We start from the raw sequence: 21,186 nt of genomic DNA, 5'->3' as shown, positions 1-21,186 counted from the left end.
AGATTCTGTGTCTCCCTCTCTCTGGCCCTCCCTTGCTTGTACTCTGTCTCTGTCTTATAACTCTCTCTCTATTAAGAACAAATAAACATTAAAACATTGGTTATATACTCATGTATATGTTTATCCACTGTATACTTTTCCACTGGCCTGTTGAAAGATACCTTTGTTGTTTCTAGGTTTTGGCACTCTGAGTACAGCCACAGAAACATTCCCATACAGGTTTTAGTGTGGGATCCTCAGTGCAACCTTTGCATAGACGAAGGTTGCAGGATGAGCAGCATTCTTGAAAGTTTGGAGATGTGGCCTACCGACTAAGACATAAAGCTTTTCATTCATCGGATTGATTCTTATTTAAAAAATGCAATGATTCGTACAAACCAGAATACAAATTTCTATCATCTGCGTGAGTTATCTGCCATTTCACCGCATGATGTAAATAAGATGCTAATAAGGTATTTTTGTTAGCGCTCATGTAATGTAAGAACGGGTACCAATGCCTTCCATCTTTATTCTTTTAAAAGATATTTGAATATGATCACCAGCGACATCAGCTTGCTTTGTTTTCGAGAGTCTTATATTTTTTGAGTGTCATACTCTTTTTTAAAAAAATGATTCCTGTTCAACATATACGCTGGAATCTATTTTTTATATTGGGATGTTTTACACATTGGCAAAACATATTTTAAATGATCCTTATCAAGAAAATTACACATTATTTTTAGAATACAGCTCGGCAAAATCTAAGTTTGCTGACAAGACAATATTTTTCTCAATATTGTCACTATTTGTAACAGTAGACGCGGAAGTTAAACTCGATTATAATTTGGCACATTTTCACCTCATCTTTTTTTTTTACTGATATAAAAATTCATTTTTAAAGGACAATTTATTTTTAAATAGTTGTGGTATATTTCATAGTCTAAATTTTAAGGAGGTGTAAGAAAAGGCAGGCAGGCATCGCTGAGCAACTGAGACAGATTTGGGTTCTCTTTCCTGTCCCAGGGATGGAAGTCTGAGGTCTCTGGAATATTCTCCAGAGGATACGCCCCTCAGCCCCTCTCTCACCTGTGGGCTGGAGCACCAGACATATTTTTTTTTAATTTTTTTAAATGTTTATTTATTTTTGAGACAGAGAGAGACAGAGCATGAGCAGAGGAGGGGCAGAGAGAGAGGAAGACACAGAATCTGAAGCAGGCTCCAGGCTCTGAGCTGTCAGCACAGAGCCCGACGTGGGGCTCAAACTCGCAGACCACAAGATCATGACCTGAGCCGAAGTCGGACGCTCAACTGACTGAGCCATCCAGGCGCCCCATGGAGCACCAGACATATTAATGACAAAGATGTTTTAGTGAAAAATTTAGTAACAAGATCACGAGGAGATAAAACTTACAAAGTCACTGGCTTGATGGGTGCCAAGAAAGATCTTGTTTGAAATCTGTCCCAGAGTCCACCAACCATCTAAAATCGGCATCAAAATGAAGGACATATTTAATGAACAAGTTACCATAAATTCTCATATATAATCTCCAGCGCTCTTAACAGTCCCCAGCGCATCAATGGTAAGCCCCAGGCTCCCAACAGAACCCACTCCCCAAGCATCCTTAACACTTCGGGGGTTTGCCCCAGAGCCCCTCTGGTCTCTGCTCTGCTCTCAGACCGACAGTTTCCCAGTTGGTTTTCCCACAGCTGGAATCTGCCTCATCATCCAACTCCTTTGGATTGAAGTCCTGACAAAGGTCTCATTTTTTTGTTTTTAACATTTTAATTTATTTTTGAAAGAGAGAGAGATAGAGCATGAGTGGGGAGGGGGCAGAGAGAGAGACACAGAATCCGAAGCAGGCTCCAGGCTCCAAGCTGTCAGCACAGAGCCCGATGGGGGGGCTTGAACCCCCAAACTGTGAGATCGTGACCTGAGCCGAAGTCGGACATTTAACCAACCGAGCCACCCATGTGCCCCAGAAAAGGTCTCATTTTTGTTTTCATCCTAGAGATTATGTTTCACTTGGATCCACCTAGGTTCACTCTCTGCAGCCCCAGGCTGGTCTCCCCTTTTCAGTCCTGCCCAGACCCTGAGCTTTGAACCTCATCTTGCCGGGGAGAACTTTGGATCCTGGTATGATTAATTAAATGCCAAAGATAGGTTGAAAAAGTGACCAATTTTCAAAAGATGTAAAAACATTTTAAAGTAGGTGAGAGATTCTTAAAAACAGCCGTAAGAATCAAGGCACATGCGAATCCTGTGCCGAGACTTTATATTATTGTAGCCATGTTTTTCCTCTCTCGCTGCCATTTTTCTCTATAAAAGCCAAAAAAGTTTTTCAAAATAATGTGGGCTTCTCACCCTGTGGTTCATGAACCTCTTAAGAGCCCCTGGTTAGAGCCGTATGTCAATAGAATAATCTTCCTCTTTAGTGCTATGTTATTTTACATCGCAAAGAGCTACATTATGAGAGGTGGCCCCAGTGCTTGTCAGACTTCTGCGGGGCGAGGAACAGAACCAAAGGAAGAGAGGTCACTGGAAGGAGGAGCTAGATGCTTTGCAGGCACAGAGCAGGGACATCTAATCCAGGGTTGGAAAGGTAAAAGTGAGGTCCAAGATAACACCTGAAAGATTCACGGGATTTAGCCTGGAAAATATGGAATACTGAAGGCAACGGAGCCCTGTTTGCAAAACAACATGGCGTGTTGAGGAAGAGCATGGCCCATGAGGACTCCACTGAGGTTCCGCATAGAAAGTGATGCAGTAGAGCGCGGTGTGGGGGTAGGGCTGGAGAAGCAAGAGGAACACAATGTCGGAGGTGGGGCAGGTGGGGGAAGAGGGGAGGCTGAGTGGGGGCAAATAACAGAACTGGAGACATGGCCTGTCAAGGAGCGTGGCTTTCACTTCATAAAAGTGATGTGTTGGCTCAGTTGGTTGAGCATCCAAGTCCTTGATCTCGACTGAGGTCATGATCTCATGGTTCGTGAGATCGAGCCCTGTGTCTGGCTCCACACTGTCGTGGAGCCTGCTTGGGATTCTCTCTCTCTCTCTCTCTCTCTCTCTCTCTCTCCTCTCTCTCTCTCTCTGCCCCTCCCTCGCTTGTGCCCGTGTGCTCTTTCTCTTTCTCAAAACAAATAAACTTTAGAAAAAAGTCCAACATAGACAATGTTAAAATATTAAAACAGGGAATTCAGTTCCATAAGTGTACATATTTATGTGTGCTTTCCATATTTCTTACAATAGAATGAGTATTAAAGTTTTGGACTCAGCTTAGAAATAAATGCATGGTTGCGAAAATGCAACTTTATATATAGGAAAAGGAATGATGCCTGTGCAATTAAGGTCCCTGGTCACTGACCTGGGTTATTGCTGGTACCCCTTCATATCTTTTCCGTGTAAAGCACTGTGAAATCGGGTCAGCAGCTTTTTCCACTGTTGTTTCTTCTGGATCGACTTTCGGTGGTAGCATCTTATCCCAAGGAACAACTTCATAAGCTCTGTGAAATTAAATAATGATATTTTATGAAAAATGCATATTGCAATTGGTATGAGTCATCGTGGTCTCATGGCAGGCAGGTAATTCTAAGGTGTCCCCCAAGATTCCTGCCCCCCAGGGGTACATGTCATATATAACTACCTCCTGTCTGGCGTGGGCAGAGCGGGTAAGTATGACAAGAGGTCACTCCTGCGATACTTTGTATGGCAACTTTATATAGCAAAGGGATTGTGCCCATGTGATTAAGTCCCCTAACTGGTTGACTTTGAGTGAATCCAAAGGTGGACTTTCCTAAGTAGGTCTGACCTAAACAGGTGCCCCCTAAAAAGAGACAAGAACACATCAGACACTCTTCAGCTGTCCTTGAAGACACATCTCACGAGCCCAGCAGCTGGAACGAATGGAATTCTGCCAACAATCTCAGTGCTCCTGGGAGACAAGGATCCAGCCCCCGCTGACTCTCCAATTCTAGCCTGAGAAACCCCAAGTCTTGAACCCCATTGGGGCACGCTTACATTCTGACCACAGTCTTGTGGTCTAAAGCTGATATATGTGTGGTCATCTGCTACACAGCAGTGGAAAACCAATGCACCTATTTATATACATCTTATAGTTGACACAAAAGAAAAATCATTTGACCTTCGCAGCAGGGCCAAAGACCATTAACTGACAAATAAACAAACAATGGCTTAGAGAATGGAATTTGTTTGCTTAAGGTAGCTCAGCTACTGGTGGTGGACGTCAGGATGCAAATGCAAATTATCCGCCTCTGAAGAGGGAGCCACGTTCCCGTTGTCCCACCACACCAATGGTACAAGGAGTCCAGCCATCATAGTAAGTGCGAGGATTGTATACGTAGGATTTGGATCTAAAGGTACCATCTTTCGATGGTATTTCAAGTTTTGAAAGTTCTGCTCTTTTTGACAGATATACATGACTGATGCAGTGAAATAGACTCCAAACAAATATTTATTTGGAAATTACTATATTTCAAGCACTGTGCTAGGTGCTTGGGATAAAGGAGCAGATAAGAAACAACATACAGGGGCTCCTGGGTGGCTCAGTCGGTTAAGTGTCTGACTCCGGCTCAGGTCATGATCTCACAGTTCATGGGTTCAAGCCCCATGTCAGGCTCTGTGCTGACAGCTCAGAGCCTGGAGCCTGCTTCGGATTCTGTGTCTCCCTCTCTCTCTGCCCCTCCCCTGCTCATGCTCTGTCTCTCTCTCTCAAAAATAAACATTAAAAAACTTTTTTTAAAAAATACACAACAGGGGCGCCTGGGTGGCGCAGTCGGTTAAGCGTCCGACTTCAGCCAGGTCACGATCTCACGGTCTGTGAGTTCGAGCCCCGCGTCAGGCTCTGGGCTGATGGCTCGGAGCCTGGAGCCTGTTTCCGATTCTGTGTCTCCCTCTCTCTGCCCCTCCCCCGTTCATGCTCTGTCTCTCTCTGTCCCAAAAATAAATAAAAAACGTTGAAAAAAAAAGTTTAAAAATACACAACATACAAATTATATTTGCCACCTAGGAATGATGTGAGGATTCAATAAATTAATATCTGTGAAGTCAGACAGCACAGTGATGGCTCCACAGTGTGTTTGTCGGCATGTATGTTTTCAACTCACTCAGTCCGAAAATTCCCGAAGGAAAGCTAACTCTCATGAAATATTTTTAATTGTAGCAAAAGCTTAAATGGTGCACTTTTCTGACACAATATCTGGGTAGTGTAGTCAGAAATTAACCTGAGTTGAATTGAGTCTTCAAAGATGCATCTCGGTTTGAGCCTCTGATACATTTCATGAATACTTTATGGAGTTTTCCATACAGGGTACAAAAGTTTTTTTCCCTAAGAAAACTTTTATATGATATATTTTGTTCCTTTTATTTTTTAAATGTTTATTTATTTTGAGAGAGAGAGAGTGCAGGAGGGAGTGGGGGAGGGGCAGAGAGAGAGAGAGAGAGAGAGAGAGGCAGAATCCCAAGCAGGCTCTGGACTGTCAGCGCAGAGCCTGATGTAGGGCTCGATCTCATCAACTGTGAGACTATGACCTAAGCTGAAATCAAGAGTTGGATGCCCAACCAACTGAGCCACCCAGGCGCCCCCAATATATTTTAAAAGAGATTATCAAATAGAATGATTTAAAAACAAAAGAAAGAAACAAACATAAAAAAAATTCTGAATAAAGCATCACAAATTTAGCCAAATCATTAACTGTTTCTCAAATGACCACTGGAACTTTTTCTGATAGAAACCAAGATGAGAATACAGTAAGGGAAGGGCGCCTGGGTGGCTCAGTTGGTTGAGCAGGTGAGCATCAGACTTCGGGTCAGGTCATGATCTCTTGGTCTGTGAGTTCAAGCCCCGCATTGGGCTCTGTGCTGACAGCTCAGAGCCTGGAGCCTGCTTCGGATTCTGTGTCTCCCTCTCTCTCTGCCCCTACCCGCCCCCTCAAAAATAAATAAACATTCAAAAAAATACAATAGGGGATAAAATCAAAAGCCAGAGAGGAAATCAGAGGCCATTTAGTTATAATCCTTCATTTTTAAGATGAGAAACTTGAGGGCCCAAAAGACTGCAGGCTGCCAAAGCCCCAGAGATGGCAAGTAGAACCGGGGATCTCACCACCGGCCCCCAGGCTGTCGACATCTTCTCCAGAGCTCTTTTCTCAACTTGCTCTATGGTTCTGGAATCCAGCTCCATATCATGTATTTCTTCTTTTTTTCAATGTCAATGAAGTTTATTTGGCTTTTTTGAGTAGTGCTCTTAAAGCATCGCAGCTTGGTAAACAGTATAAATTAGTACGGGCATCTTCATTAGAACAGTCATACGAATTAGTACAGTCATTTGTTTTCTCACGAGTTGCTAAAAAGATGCAGCCTATTTTTTTTAACGTTTATTTTAATTTTGGGAGGCTGAGAGAGAGAGAGAGAGAGAGAGAGAGAGAGAGAATGAACGGGGGAGGGGCAGAGAGAGAGGAGACACAGAATCCAAAGCAAGCTCCTTGCTCTGAGCTGTCAGCACAGAGCCCGACACGGGGCTCAAACACACGGACCGTGAGATCATGACCTGAGCCAAAGTCAGACACTTGACCGACCAAGCCACCCAGGTGCCCCAAGATGCAGCCTATTCTAACAGGATAAATATTTTTACCACTTGGCGTTAATGAAGGCTCACACACGAACAACGTTCTTCGTAAGGAAAATAAGAAGCTGTGGCCGAGACACCAATGAAAAGAACTGTGTGGAAATGAAGGTTCCCGTACTTTTTGAAGCCGTTTTACAATGGGGAGACAATGCACGCGATCTTGTTGCAAACTTGCCATACAGACTTGTAGCGATTTTGCTGACTCATTATCTGTTGTAGGCTGAAATAGGGGTTAGAACAAAAATCATCCCTAATTAAAAACTGGCACTGATCACAGAAAAAAAAAAACAGTAGGATTTTGCCTTTGAATCTGCAAGTGTATGTTCAAATCGAATTTGCCTCTCCTCCCCCCAGCTCAGCCGCAAAACGGGCTTGAAGTAACATTCTTTACAAAGCCTTCATTTTCAACTTGATGCAAGCTAAGCAAAGATGATTGAAACCCAAGCTTGCACAACGGACGGGCATCTCCCAGAACATTTCTTAGGCACAAAACACACAAGAGGAAGGGCTACTCGGTGACATTTTCATGAACAAAATGGCATTATGTTCGTCAACAAATACCCGATGCTGTTTTCTTCTGCTAACAAGAGTTGCAGAGAAAGAGAGAGAGAGAGAGAGAGAGAGAGAGAGAAAGCATGATTCTGATTTTGATCCCACGTTCCTTATATACTCTTTATATTTTTATAAGCCGCCTGGGAAAATATCTGATCATATGTATATTTCATGAACCTGTTGGGTGCTGGGTGTGCCATCGGTAGGAAAGAAAACCACGAAGCTGGAATCTGCAGCACATCAGTGGGGTTCAGCACAGTGTCGGGAGGGAGGGGTTGGGGGGGGCGGGTGGAGTGCTTTGCCAGGTGCACACACATCCTTATCGGTTCTCCACTCTCTGTGGCCCTGCTGACTTCAAAAAGCCCACTGGGCAATTGCAATCACCCCTTCCCAGGGCTCATCGTACTTGGCCATTTGCAGTTTCACTCCCTACACCCTTTGCGTGCCTGCCAGTTCACACCTGTCTCTAGGACATGACCCCCCCCAACACACACACACACACTTATTTCTCTAGCTTGGACCTTTCTCCCAAACCCCAGACCCGCACACCCCACTGCCTACTTGCCATAGCCACTTGGATGTCTCATGAACATCTTTATATTCAGCACTTCTAAAATGCGCTTCTTACCTTTCCCTCTGAACCCGCTCCCCTGCTTCCAACCGTGTTGAAGGAATGGCAATCAATCTCAGATCCATCCGGCTGCTTAGCCCGAAGCCTTGGAATTGTTCTTGACTCCTATTTCCCTGACACTCACGACCTCCAATGTGGACATTGTGTCGGCTCTACTTTTAAAACACATCCAGGAGCCAGCCACGGCTGACACCTTCCTACCACCTTCCCAATGAGCCGCCCTTACCCGACCTCTAGAGATGCCTCCCAATTCTCCCTGACCCAATCAGTTGGCTGGGGACACAGCGGCCACCATGTTGCTTTCCTATGCAAGTCTGATCTTGCCGCTTCTCTGCTAGACCTTCACTTCCCTCACAGATAAAGCCCTGGTGTTTACAGTTGGTTAAAATGTCAGGGCGCCTGGCTGGCTCAGTCGGTTAAGCATCCGACTTCAGCTCAGGTCATGATCTCACAGTCTGTGAGTTCGAGCCCCACGTCCGGCTCTGTGCTGAAAGCTCAGAGCCTGGAACTTGCTTTGGATTCTGTGTCTGCCCCTCCCCTGCTCATGTTCTGTCTCTGTCTCAAAAATAAATAAAAACATTAAAAATTTTTAAAAATGCCCCTGGACATCAGCTTCTGGGCACTCCCTGCTTTTTGCCGTCTTCTCTTCCTAATGTCCCCCTTACTCTGTTCCAGGTACCCTAGCCCCCCTCTCTTCCCTGACCCTATGCACACTTCCGACACAGGCTTTCCAAACGGCTGTATATTCCCTCTGCCTGGAAAATGCTTGTTCCAGACATCTGCAAGTCAGCCCCTTAGGTCTTCTGAGCTGCTCTCAAACCCCATCACTTAAGGAGCCCCCCCTCCCCACATCCTATTCACTACGGAAGCCTACCGTCCATACACAGGACACTCCAGATGCTTCTTCCCATTCTACCTTTTCTCTTCTATGTTTCCACAGCCTCATCATCTTCTAGGATATGAGCTATTTATGTGTTATGTCTGTCCTTATTGTCCGTCTGACTTTAGAATGAGAGCTCTTTGAGAACAGAGATCTCCGTCCGCCTTATTCCCTGACGAACCTCACAGCCTAGGGCACAGACAGATCGCCAAAGCTGAATATGGTTTCTGACTGTGTAAATGAACCCCTTCAGGCTTTCTCTGCTCTTGTTTTCTATGATGCTGTACTCTTATCTCCTCCTCTCACTGACCATTTCTTTTATGTTTTGGTTTTATGCTTCTATTACCCGTAGATTTTCTTTAAGACTCTCCCTTGACCTGTTTTATTTCAGCCATCAGTGTGAGTAAATATCTGTGTCTGATGTTTTCTGAATTATTCACAGCATCCAGGACATTGTGGACACAAAGGGGGATGTGTCACAAAAGATGAAAGAAATACCTTATTTTTAATTTTAATTTTGTTATTTTAGAGAGAGAGAGTAGGGGGAGGGGCACAGGGAGAGAGAGAGAGAGAGAGAGAGAGAGAGAGAGAGAGAGAATCCCAAGCAGGCTCTGTGCTGAGCACGGGGCCTGACTCGGGGCTCGATCCCACAACCCTGGGATCATGACCTGAGCCAAAATCAAGAGTCAGGCACTCAACCGACTGAGCCACCCAGGTGCCCCAGAAGAAATACATTTTTAAATCAAAACTCTACTGGGAAAAATGCTTACTTTTGTGTCGAGGACTTGTAAAATGAGTCCTTCGCGTTATATTTCCTGTTTGGCTGTAAAAGTGATTCTCCATCCTCCTAGAAGGTGTGAATAATAAGTGAAAGGAGATCAGATACACATGGGAATTGCTAATGTTTTCTACAACCATGCTTTCTTTTTTCCTTGTTCTCCATTTTTCTCCTTTCATAGCACCCCTTCCACAGACCAGGCTTAATGCTTCCCTACTTTCTTCAATTGTCTTGGAAACCTACTTTCTATGTATGGTCTCCTAAGTGATTAAGTTAAAATTTACAACATGTGTATTCAAGTTAATGGAAAGTCACATTTTTATGAGAAAGCTCTTGAATTTTAAATGCTGGCAAATGATGTTTTTAGCACCATGTAAATAAAACATCTTAAAAAGTCTAGGGGCGCCTGGGTGGCTCAGTTAAGCGTCTGACTTCGGCTCTGGTCATGATGTCACAATTCATGAGTTTGAGCCCCATGTCGGGCTCTGTGCTGACAGCTCAGAGCCCAAAGCTTGCTTTGGATTCTATGTCTCCCCCTCTCCCTGCGCCTCCCCCACTTATGCTCTGTCTCTCTCAAAAATAAATAAACGTTTAAAAAAAACTTTTTTAAGTCTTGTGTGACTTGTCTTTTAACAATAGGACATTAGCTCTGATACACTTCCCCTTTCCTACCTTTCGTCTTATTTCATTGAAATTCGTTGATTATTATAATTATTAATATTAATTTTTAATTATATAATATATTATTATATTTTAATAATATATTATATATGTAATTAAATATATAATATATTATTATTGTATTCTAATTGTCATTAGAATCTTTAAGTATTACTATTCATTTAAATTTTCCACAGTATTTTACCAGTGGTTCTTTGTCTACTTCTGCTTCTGGTACCCCATTTGTTCTTTCCTGATTCCACTCTCTTTGGCTGGAGTTCAATTTTCAGTAATTCTTTCAAGGATACAAACTTCTAGCTTTGTTTCTTAACTAACTCATCCTCAGTTTTTAATACTGTTCCAGGTGAATTTAGAATTCTAGTTTAATGGCTATGATTCTTTGGTAACCTACATACACCTCATTGGCTTCTGAATGGTTATTGTTGCTTTGGAAGTACACGGAGTATAATTGCAAGTATTCTGCATCCCCGTCCCCACCCTCTGGCAATATTTAGGATATTCGTCTTGATTTTCCCACGGAGAAAATGTGTTTAGGAGAAGGTATATTTTTTCATCTGGCTAAAGACTCGTATGTTTCTTTAATCTCAGAATGCATAACTTCCCCCAATTTGGACAAATCTCCATTGTTACCCCTTTATTGCCAATGGATTCTCTTTATTCTCTTCTTATGAAGTTCCCATCAGGCAAATACTAGACTTTCTCATTCTGTCTGCCATCTTTACCTTCCATGCTACCACTGTCCACTTTCCTGTTCACAACACTTCCTCCTTCCCCTATTTCTAGTCTCTGTTTAAACCTGTTTGTTGTATTTCTTTAAATTTCATTAAAGCTACATCTAGTGAGGGGCGCCTGGGTGGCTCAGTCGGTTAAGCATCCGACTTCCGCTCAGGTCATGATCTCGCGGTCCGTGGGTTCAAGCCCCGCGTCGGGGTCTGTGCTGACAGCTCAGAGCCTGGAGCCTGTTTCAGATTCTGTGTCTCCCTCTTTCTCTGACCCTCCCCTGTTCATGCTCTCTCTCTCTCTCTCTCTGTCTCAAAAATAAGTAAACGTTTGGGGCGCCTGCGTGGCGCAGTCGGTTAAGCGTCCGACTTCAGCCAGGTCACGATCTCGCGGCCCGTGAGTTCGAGCCCCGCGTCAGGCTCTGGGCTGATGGCTCAGAGCCTGGAGCCTGTTTCCGATTCTGTGTCTCCCTCTCTCTCTGCCCCTCCCCCGTTCATGCTCTGTCTCTCTCTGTCCCAAAAATAATAAAAAAAAAAAAACATTGAAAAAAAAATAAGTAAACGTTAAAAAAAATTAAAAAAAAAGCTACATCTAGTGAAATCATGTAATCGTTCTGTTGCTAGGCTGAATTATATATATATATTTTTTTTTTCATTTAGAAACTTTTTTAAATTTTAATATTTTAGTAATTTTGCTGTGGAAAATAAAATTCCATCTTAGAAGAAAGAGAAAACTCCTCAAGACCACTCTCTGGCATCTTTATTTATGTATTACAGTGGGCCAGCCAGTGAAAATCCTGGGCCTTCCATGTGGCTCACGGCTTAGTCATGCTATTGATAGAAGAGGGTTTAGTTGTGTCTGCCATGCTCTGGCTCAGTGAATTTTGGAGTTCTTCTGGCACTTGTACAAGATACTCTTTGCCTCTAAAAAACACAGTTATAACTCGCTTATAATGTGAGTTTGGCAGAAGACAGACTGGAGGGGCCACTGCAGTAGCATCTCCAAATATTAACATTTCGTTCCAAGCATCCGCGTCGACACTTTGACAAATTCCATTGTGAATCACCACCAAAGGTACGAATGCCAAGTTGTGCCTGCAGATGGTTTCCACTTGGGTGCAGAAGACCCCAATACACTGTCTTCCATGCAGAAGACCCACTGCCCTGGGCTCTATCTTGGCCAACGTAGAGGCTGCAATGGCCAATCCCAAACCAGCCCCCATCGTTCCCAAGGTGCCAGCAGCAAGCCTGTGACGAGGAAGGGCATTTGGAAGCACAGTGCGTCCAGTGTCCGTTATATTTGCTCCTTCACGTACCACAAAACAGTCTCTGTGTACCTGTTCTTGCGCATGGGAGAAGGCTGTGTAATCACCCACAGGCAGGGATTTGAGAGAAACTAATTCCTGTGCTATTTTGGCCCATTGGAGGTTATACCCAGCATGGAGGAGGCGGCCCCCTACATTCCTCCACCAGACAAGACGGGCAGATTCCTTCCATCCTACATTAACACATTTCTTGGAAGCATCTTCCCTGCTCTTCATTTTTTTTTTTCCTCCCAGAGTTTTCCACCACTTGCTCTCTGGAAGACACTGCCCTGGTGTTTCTATCAAATGGTTCTAAAAGCTGTTTGGTGAACATTGGTGACTCCCAGCAAAGTCACAGCAGGCCTTACCTTATCCCCCAATTCTTCTGTACAGGTATCAACCATGTGATTTTACTCACAGGTGGAATTTAAGAAGCAAAACAAACGAGCAAAGGGGGGGAAAAAAGAGGCAAACCAAGAAACAGACGCTTAACTATAGAGAACATACTGATGGTTACCAGTAGGATGAATTATTACTGATTGAGTTTTGAACGTTAAGGAAATATTTTCACTCTTGACATAAACCTCCTTTGATCATAATATACTGACCTTTTTATATATCACTGGTTTTGATATGTTAATACTTGGTAATAATGAAGAATATTAGTCTGTAATTTCCTCTTTTTTTTATTTTTGTAATGTCTTTGTCTGGTTCAGGAATATCAGTTAAGTCAGACCTCTAAAACTAGTTGGAAAGTGTGCCTTCTATTTTCTGAAATAACTTACATTAGACTGATGTGATTTCTTCCTAGGATGTTGGACAAAATTCAGCAACGAAATCATCTGATCCTAGGGTTTTCAGTGTGGGAAGATTTTTGATCAGAAAATTAAATTCCTTTAATAAACCGGGGGCATTCATTTCATAATCAATCGGGGATGTTCCATTTTATTTAGTATCAATTTTGGTAAGTTGTATTTGTAAAGAAATTTGTTCATTTAACCTAAGATGCTAAACAAATTGGCAAACTATATAGTTTAGGATATTTTCTTATTTTGCTTTCAGGATCAGTAGTAATAAACTCTTTAATTTCCTATGTTGCTAATATGTGTTCTCTCTCTCTTTTTCTTGATCGTACTAATAAAATGTCTTTTATTGATCTCTTTCCTTGATCTTTCTAAAGAAACAGCTTTTGGTTTAAAGTTTTCTCTCATGTAGCTTTTCTCTTTTCCATTGATCTCTACTCTTTAATTCTCTTTCTTTTTTAAAAAAATTGTTTAATTTTTTTTTTTTTTGAGAGAGAGAGAGAGAGAGAGAGCACAAGGTGGGGAGGGGCAGAGAGAGAGGGAGACACAGAATCCGAAGCAGGCTCCAGGCTCTGAGCTGTCAGCACAGAGTCCGACAGGGGGCTCGAATTCACAAACCACGATATCATGACCTGAGCCAAAGTCAGACGTTCAGCTGACTGAACCACCCAGGCTCCCCTCTTTCTTCTTGTTTAATTTAACAATTCTTTTGTCTTAATTATTAATTACTAATTTTCAGAAACTCCTTGTTTTCTAATATAAGGATAAACGGCTAATATTGTTGTTTTCAGCAGTGTTTACTGCATCATACAAGATTTAATAGGTTATAGTTTCATCATTGTTCAGTTTAAAACATTTTCTAATTTTTCTTGTGATTTTTTTTCTTTGGCCCATGGATAGTTCAGAATTGTGATGTTTGATTTTAAAACATTTGATGCTTTCCCGAACATCTTATGGTGAATTATTTTTAATTTAACTCTGGTGGTTTGAGAACACAAGTAGAATTATTTCAATACATTTAAACATATGAAGATTTGTTTTATGCTACAGCATATGATTACAGTGAATATATCACGTGCATCTAATATGCTTTCTATTCACTTACTTTCAGCTGATCTGTACCTTCATACTGAAAGCGTACCTCTTGTAAATAGCATATAGTTGTGTCCTGCTTTTTTAATCCATTCTGATCATCTCTGCCTTTCAGTTGAAATGTTTAGTATATCACCATTTTTTTTTTTTTTTTTTTTTTAAGTAACCTTCACCACAGTGTGGAGCCCAACGCAGGGCTTGAACTCATAGTCCTGACATTAAGACCTGGGCTGAGATCAGGAGTGCGACGCTTAGCCAACTGAGACACCCAGGCCTCTCGACACATTCTTTAAAAATCAAATGACAATGTAGTAGATGGCTCCGTTTCTGGACACTGTTTTCCATTGCTGGGTTTGCCAATCACTTTGCCAATTGGTGCTGATTATTTCAACTTCACAGTCAAACCTAAAATCAGAGAGCACAAATCCTCCAACTTTATTTTTATTCAAAATTGTTTTAGCTATTTTAGGCTTTTCATGTCATAGAAATTTTATAATCCGTCTGGTCAATTTCCACAAAACATCTTCTCAGGATTTTTATAGGGTCTGCATTGAATCTAGAGATCAATCGGGGAAGTTTTAATAAATTAACAAGCCTTCCAGCCAATGAACCTGGCTTACTTTCCATTTATTTGTGTCTTCGTTAGTTTATTTCACCCAGTAACATACTATAGTTTTCAGTGAAAAAAATGCACGTGTTTTATTATTTATTAAATCCTATGCGGTTTTTGGTACTGTTGTCAGTGGAATCTTCTAAACTTTCATTTTCCAGTTGTTTGCTTATGATACTTAACATTACAATTGACTTTTGCATATTAACCATAAGCCTATGCCTCCCATGAAATTAAAGATTACATCCAGTAGTTGGTTTGAAGATTTCTGAGGATATTTTTTTATAAATACCATCATGTCATCTCTACCCAGAGATGGATTTATTTCTATTTCTTTTTTTTTGTTTGTTTGTTTTTTTTTTTTTTTTTTTGCTTTTCTGCAAAAGCTCTCTCCTCCACTAAATGGAAGATGATAGTGGTAAGAGCAGACACTTTTGTCTTATTCCTGATATTAAGGGAAAAGCATTCAGTCTTACATCATCATTGCTTTAGCCTCAGGGTTTTCACTGATGCTTTATCGCAGATTGAGGAAGGTCCCCTCCAAGTCTCCAAGTTTGCTGAGAGTTTTGATCCTGAGAGAGTATTGATTTTTTTTCCCTTTTGTTAGTAACAGTCTTGGTCATTTCTGATCCTTTGCTTTTCTGTATCCTTTTTATAAAGCACTTCTCAAACTCCACGTGGATACAGACAAGATATTGATTTGGATGGCACTGAGACCGCAAAAAAACTTAGTAAGAAAACGCGCATGGTAGATATTTTCCCATCCCACACTCCTATCTATTTCTATTTACCGTGGTTTTCTTGTAGTCAGCATATAGTTGGGTATTGATTATTTTATCCAACATAAACATGTCTGACTTTCTATTTCTATTTACCATGGTTTTCTTGTAGTCAGCATATAGTTGGGTATTGATTTTTTTTATCCAACATAAAAATGTCTGACTTTCTATTTCCTTACATTAAATTTATCTAATATAACATTTGACATAATTTGGTTTCAATATAGCTTTGTTTACTGTTGGTTTCATCTCCTCCTTTTCCTTTTCTGTTACTTTCTTTTGTATTATTTGAGGTTTTTTTTTTCTTTGTAGAATTTCATTTTGTCTCCCCCTATTAGCTTATTGCCTATGATTGATTGATTGGCTTCTGTTATTACTGTCACTCTAAGACTTTACACGTCTTTAATTCTAGGATTTAAAGTATAATATTACACCACTTCATGAATAGTGTAAAAACTTACAATATCTTACGCCTATTTTCATCCTGACCTCCCGGGTGCTATTGTTATATGATGGACTTCTACACGTGCTGTATGCCCCAAATACATTGCGACTGTTGTTGCTTTAAACATTTGATGATATTTTTGGGGCACCTGGGTGGCTCAGTCCAGTAAGTGTCCGACTCTTGGCTTCAGCTCAGATCATGATCTCACAGTTCGTGAGTTCGAGCCCCGCATCAGGCTCTGTACTGTTAGTGGGATTCTGTCTCTCTCCTTCTCTCTGTCCCTCCCTTGCTTGTTCTCTCTCTCACGCATGCTCAAAATAAATAAACTTAAAAAAATATTAAAGGATATTTTGCAGTATTTCAAAATGGAGAATAGCATTTTCTATTTACAACACATTTACCGTGTCTCTTGACCTCAATTTCATTCCATTGAACAAACTCAAATTTCCACCTACACTATATTCTTTTGTCTGAAGAACCTCCTTAGGTCGGTTGGCAGTAGATGCCTCAGGTTTCTTTTTCTGAAAATATCTAGTCTGCCTCCCTTTTTCAAATTTGTTGTTGCTGATGAATGTGTTCTTTTTTTTTTTGATTTTTTTTAACGTTTATTTATTTTTGAGACAGAGAGAGACAGAGCATGAACGGGGAAGGGGCAAAGAGAGAGGGAGACACAGAATCGGAAGCAGGCTCCAGGCTCTGAGCCATCAGCCCAGAGCCCGACGCGGGGCTCGAACTCACGGACCACAAGATCGTGACCTGAGCTGAAGTCGGACGCTCAACCGACTGAGCCACCCAGGTGCCCCGCTGATGAATGTGTTCTTAATGAACTTCTTTTGACATTGCAAACATGTGTCCATTTTCTTCTAGTGAGCACAGATTCAGACAAGAGCCTGCTGTCATTCTTACCTGTGCTCCTCTGTGTATAATGGACTTTTTTCCTCTAACTGCTTCAAGATGTTTTTTGTATCCCCGTTTTCCAGCAATTTAACTTAGGTGCACAGTGTCCTTTATCTTTCTACAGCTTGGCGCTTGTTCAGTTTCTTGGGTCTGTAGATTTAAATCATGAGGAACAACACTGGCCACTGTTGGCCCAACTATTTCCCCCATTTTCCATTCTTTTCTGCAATGCCAGTTACACGTGTGTTAAACGGCCTGCTATCATCCCCAAGCTAACTGGTGTTTTACTTATACATTTTCTGTTTTACTTTGGATAGTTTCTGTTGCTACATTTTCAACCTCGCTGATCTTTTAGCCTGCAGTGTCTGATCTGCTTTGAAAAGTGTATGCATTTATCTTTCGTTGTATCGTGTTTTTCATGTCTAAATGGCCTCTCGAGTCCTGTTTACACCATGCATTTTCCTCACCTCCGTGGTTGTGGTTTCCTTCACCATCTGAATGTATGGAACGTGTGTGTAATAGCTGTGTTTGCACACGTCCTTGTCTGCTTGCTCCTTCCTGTCCACCACTTCCAGGTCCCGTGTTCTTGATTGACCGTTCCTCCTGAGTATGGGAACTAGTCCCCTATTTCTTGGCATGAAAATTAATTTCTATTGAGTACCTATTTTAAACGTTGGGTTGTTGGTTGCTAACACTTGTTTTATTCTTTGTTTTTAATGTTGATGTATTAATTTTTGAGGGAGAGAGAGGATGCACAAGCAGGGGAGGGTCAGAGAGAGAGAGAGAGAGAGAGAAAGAAGGAGACACAGAATCTGAAGCAGGATCTAGGCTCTGAGCTGTCAGCACAGAGCCTGATGCAGAGCTCGGACCCACAAACTATGAGATCATGACTTGAGCTGAAGTTGGACGCTTAACCAACTGAACCACCCAGGCGCCCCATAACTTGTTTTATTCTTTTTTTTTTAATATTATTGTTTTTAAATTCACATCCAAATTAGTTAGCATATAGTGCAACAATGATTTCAGGAGTAGATTCCTTAATGCCCCTTACCCATTTAGCCCATCCCCCCTCCCGCAACCCCTCCAGTAACCTCTTGTTTGTTCTCCATATTTAAGAGTCTCTTATGTTTTGTCCCTGTCCCTGTTTTTATATTATTTTTGTTTCCCTTCCCTTCTGTTTTGTCTCTTAAAGTCCTCACATGCATGAAGTCATATGATATTTGTCTTTCTCTGACTAATTTCACTTAGCATAATACCCTCCAGTTCCATCCACGTAGTTGCAAATGGCAAGATTTCATTCTTTTTGATTGCCAAGTAATACTCCATTATATATATATATATATATATATATATATATATATATATATACCACATCTTCTTTATCCATTCATCTATCAATGGACATTTGGGCTCTTTCCATACTTTGGCTATTGTTGATAGTGCCGCTATAAACATGGAGGTGCACGTGTCCCTTTGAAACAGCACACCTGTATCCCTTGGATAAATGCCTAGTAGTGCAATTGCTGAGTCATAGGGTAGTTCTATTTTTAATTTTTTGAGGAAACTCCATACTGTTTTCCAGAGTGGCTACACCAGTTTGCATTCCCACCAGCAATGCAAAAGAGATCCTCTTTCTCCGCATCCTCGCCGACATCTGTTGTTGCCTGAGTTGTTAACATTAGCCATTCTGACAGGTGTGAGGTGGTGTCTCATTGGGGTTTTGATTTGTATTTCCCTGATGATGAGTGATGTGGAGCATTTTTTCATGTGTCGGTTGGCCATCTGGATGTCTTCTTTGGAGAAATGTCTATTCATGTCTTTTGCCCATTTCTTCACTGGATGATTTGATTTTTGGGTGTTGAGGTTGATAAATTCTTTATAGATTTTGGATACTAACCCTTTATCTGGTATGTCATTTGCAAATATCTTCTCCCATTCTGTCGGTTGCCTTTTAGTTTTGCTGATTGTTTCCTACCCTTCGCTGTGCAGGAGCTTTTTATCTTGATGAGGTCCCAGTAGTTCATTTTTGCTTTTGTTTCCCTTTCCTCTGGAGACGTGTTGAGTATAAGTTGCCATGGCCAAGATCAAAGAGGTTTTTGCCTGCTTTCTCCTCAAGGATTTTGATGGCTTCCTGTCTTACATTTAGGTCTTTCATCCGTTTTGACTATTTTTGTGTATGGTGTGAGAAAGTGGTCCAGGCTCATTCTTCTGTGTGTCGCTGTCCAGTTTTCCCAGCACCACTTGCTGAAGAGACTGTCTTTATTCCATTGGATATTCTTTCCTGCTTTGTCAAAGATGAGTTGGCCATACATTTGTGGGTCCATTTCTGGGTTCTCTATTAACTTTTTTATTCTTAAGTAGTGTTAGAATATGTTCCAGCACAAAGTTAAGTACTGGAAGTCCATGGATGTTTTTGAGGGTTGTCTTTAACCTGTCAGAGCAGGTCCACGGGAACCTTTGGAGTAGGGCTAAGAAAGCCTGACTAGAAAAGTGACATCCTTCTGAAGATCCTGCCTGATGTCCTGTGTCCTCCAAGGCATCTTCATTCCAGTTTTGCGGGCACTTGAACCATCCCCTGCGCTGTTGGCGTTTCAGAGAATGATCATGCAGTTCTCTATAGCAGGTCTGGTCCTTCTCAATTTCCAGTACTTTCCTCTTGTCAGTGCACAGGTCGGTGCTCACGGGCCTGCATATTGTCCTCCCCAGCTCTCCAGAGCACTGTCTCTGCGCCCCCTTCCTCTCTGGTGCCCTGGTCCACAAACTTTGGATGCCTGGGTCCCCCAGAGCCCCAATCTCTGTCTCCTCAACTGAACAAGAGCCTAAAGGTGTGTATGGACTTCCCTTCCCTTGACTGTTGCTCAGAAGCTGCCTCCGGGGAGTAACCTCTAATCGGAGGGTTCACATATTTTCCCTTCCTTAGAGATTGCAATCCATCACTGCCTTTTCTCTAGTGTTTGCAAACTATTATTTCTCATACTGTGGCCAATTTTCTCTATGTTTAAGGCAGAAAAGTAAAGGCAACAGCTGCTATTCCATTTCATCTACACTTCATTCATGTTCTTTTCTTATCTTTTAAAATATCTTGTTGTACTTTCTTTTGGGTTACGTAGCTGTTCATTTTCTAACTTTGGAGAAAGGATTTTCTTTTTTTTTTAATGTTTATTTATTTATTTTGAGAGAGAGAGCGCACACGAGCGGGGAGGAGTAGAGAGAGGGAGAGAGAGAATCCCAAGCAGGCTCCGAGCTATCAGCACAGAGCCCTGGGGCTCGAACTCACGAACCGCGAGATCACGACCTGAGCTGAAATCAAGAGTTGGGTGCTTAACCCAAATCAAGAGTTGGGTGCTTAACCACTGAACCACCTAGGTGCCCCTCAGTCAATTTTTAAATTTTTTTTTTTCCAACGTTTTTATTTATTTTTGGGACAGAGAGAGACAGAGCATGAACGGGGGAGGGACAGAGAGAGAGGGAGACACAGAATCGAAACAGGCTCCAGGCTCCGAGCCATCCGCCCAGAGCCTGACGCGGGGCTCGAACTCACGGACCGCGAGATCGTGACCTGGCTGAAGTTGGACGCTTAACCGACTGCGCCACCCAGGCGCCCCCCCTCAGTCAATTTTTAACTGATTCTTCATCTCCGGTTTTCTCTTGGGTGATTCCCTGCCTTTCTTCAGTGTCCCTTCTTAAATTTTTATTTGAATATCTTTTCCTTTGGGCATAGTGTGATCCTTAGCTTCTGAATGAATTTTCCATTTCTTTCATTTTTTTTCACTGTCAATTTTATTTGTATTTAAGTTTCAAATATCTGTATCAAGACAGCTTTTCATATCCTCGGATGCTTGTTTGAAACACGTAACTCAGTTTGGAGTATTACAATACAGTTATCTTCTGTTTTATAGTTGATTTGGTATGTTGTATTCTTACTAAGGTATTTTGGTTCTTATTTCGATTCTTCTTTTGTTATAGTTTCTTCGAATAGATTTATCGCATTTTCTTTCATTCACTTGATGGAGTTGGGGTGGTTTGCGATATTCTTAGTTCAATGCTGCCCTCTTCTGTCCGTGTGGCGAAGTACAGCACTTTCTCTAATATTCCTCCTGGAAGGCATTTGTTTTTTGTTTTTTGTTTAAATGTTTATTTATTTCTGAGACAGAGAGAGACAGAGCATGAGCGGGGGAGGGGCAGAGAGAGAGGGAGACACAGAATCCGAAGCAGGCTCCAGGCTCTGAGCTGTCAGCACAGAGCCTGATGCGGGGCTTGAACTCACAAACTGTGAGATCATGACCTGAGCTGAAGTCGGTGGCTCAACCTACTGAGCCACCCAAGCGTCCCAGGCGATTGTTATCTAAGGGGTTGTCTCACCTCCACTCTATTCATTCTTTGCCTTTCAAAATACTA

General features: G+C 41.9%; 1 protein-coding gene and 1 pseudogene across 1 annotated transcript in view; both read right to left on the bottom strand.

Annotated features, from left to right (window-relative positions):
* Positions 1 to 21,186, bottom strand: part of SPATA48 (spermatogenesis associated 48) — a 56,738-nt gene that overhangs the window by 18,425 nt on the left and 17,127 nt on the right. The window contains exons 4-6 of the mRNA XM_047095214.1: positions 9,451 to 9,527; positions 3,339 to 3,477; positions 1,391 to 1,458 (exon numbers count right to left, since the gene is read on the bottom strand). Coding sequence (XP_046951170.1) covers positions 1,391 to 1,458; positions 3,339 to 3,477; positions 9,451 to 9,527 — 284 coding nt within the window. The remainder of the gene's footprint in view (positions 1 to 1,390; positions 1,459 to 3,338; positions 3,478 to 9,450; positions 9,528 to 21,186) is intronic.
* LOC124525017 (2-hydroxyacyl-CoA lyase 1-like) lies at positions 11,623 to 12,566 on the bottom strand (annotated as a pseudogene).

This window comes from Lynx rufus, unplaced genomic scaffold, assembly GCF_022079265.1.
Source record: "Lynx rufus isolate CCGP_SWC_20201006 ecotype Redwood Valley unplaced genomic scaffold, mLynRuf1.p SCAF_4, whole genome shotgun sequence".
Taxonomy (NCBI): Eukaryota; Metazoa; Chordata; class Mammalia; order Carnivora; family Felidae; genus Lynx; species Lynx rufus.
Note: the sequence above shows the minus strand (reverse complement) of the source record. Positions and strands in the feature narration are given on the sequence as shown.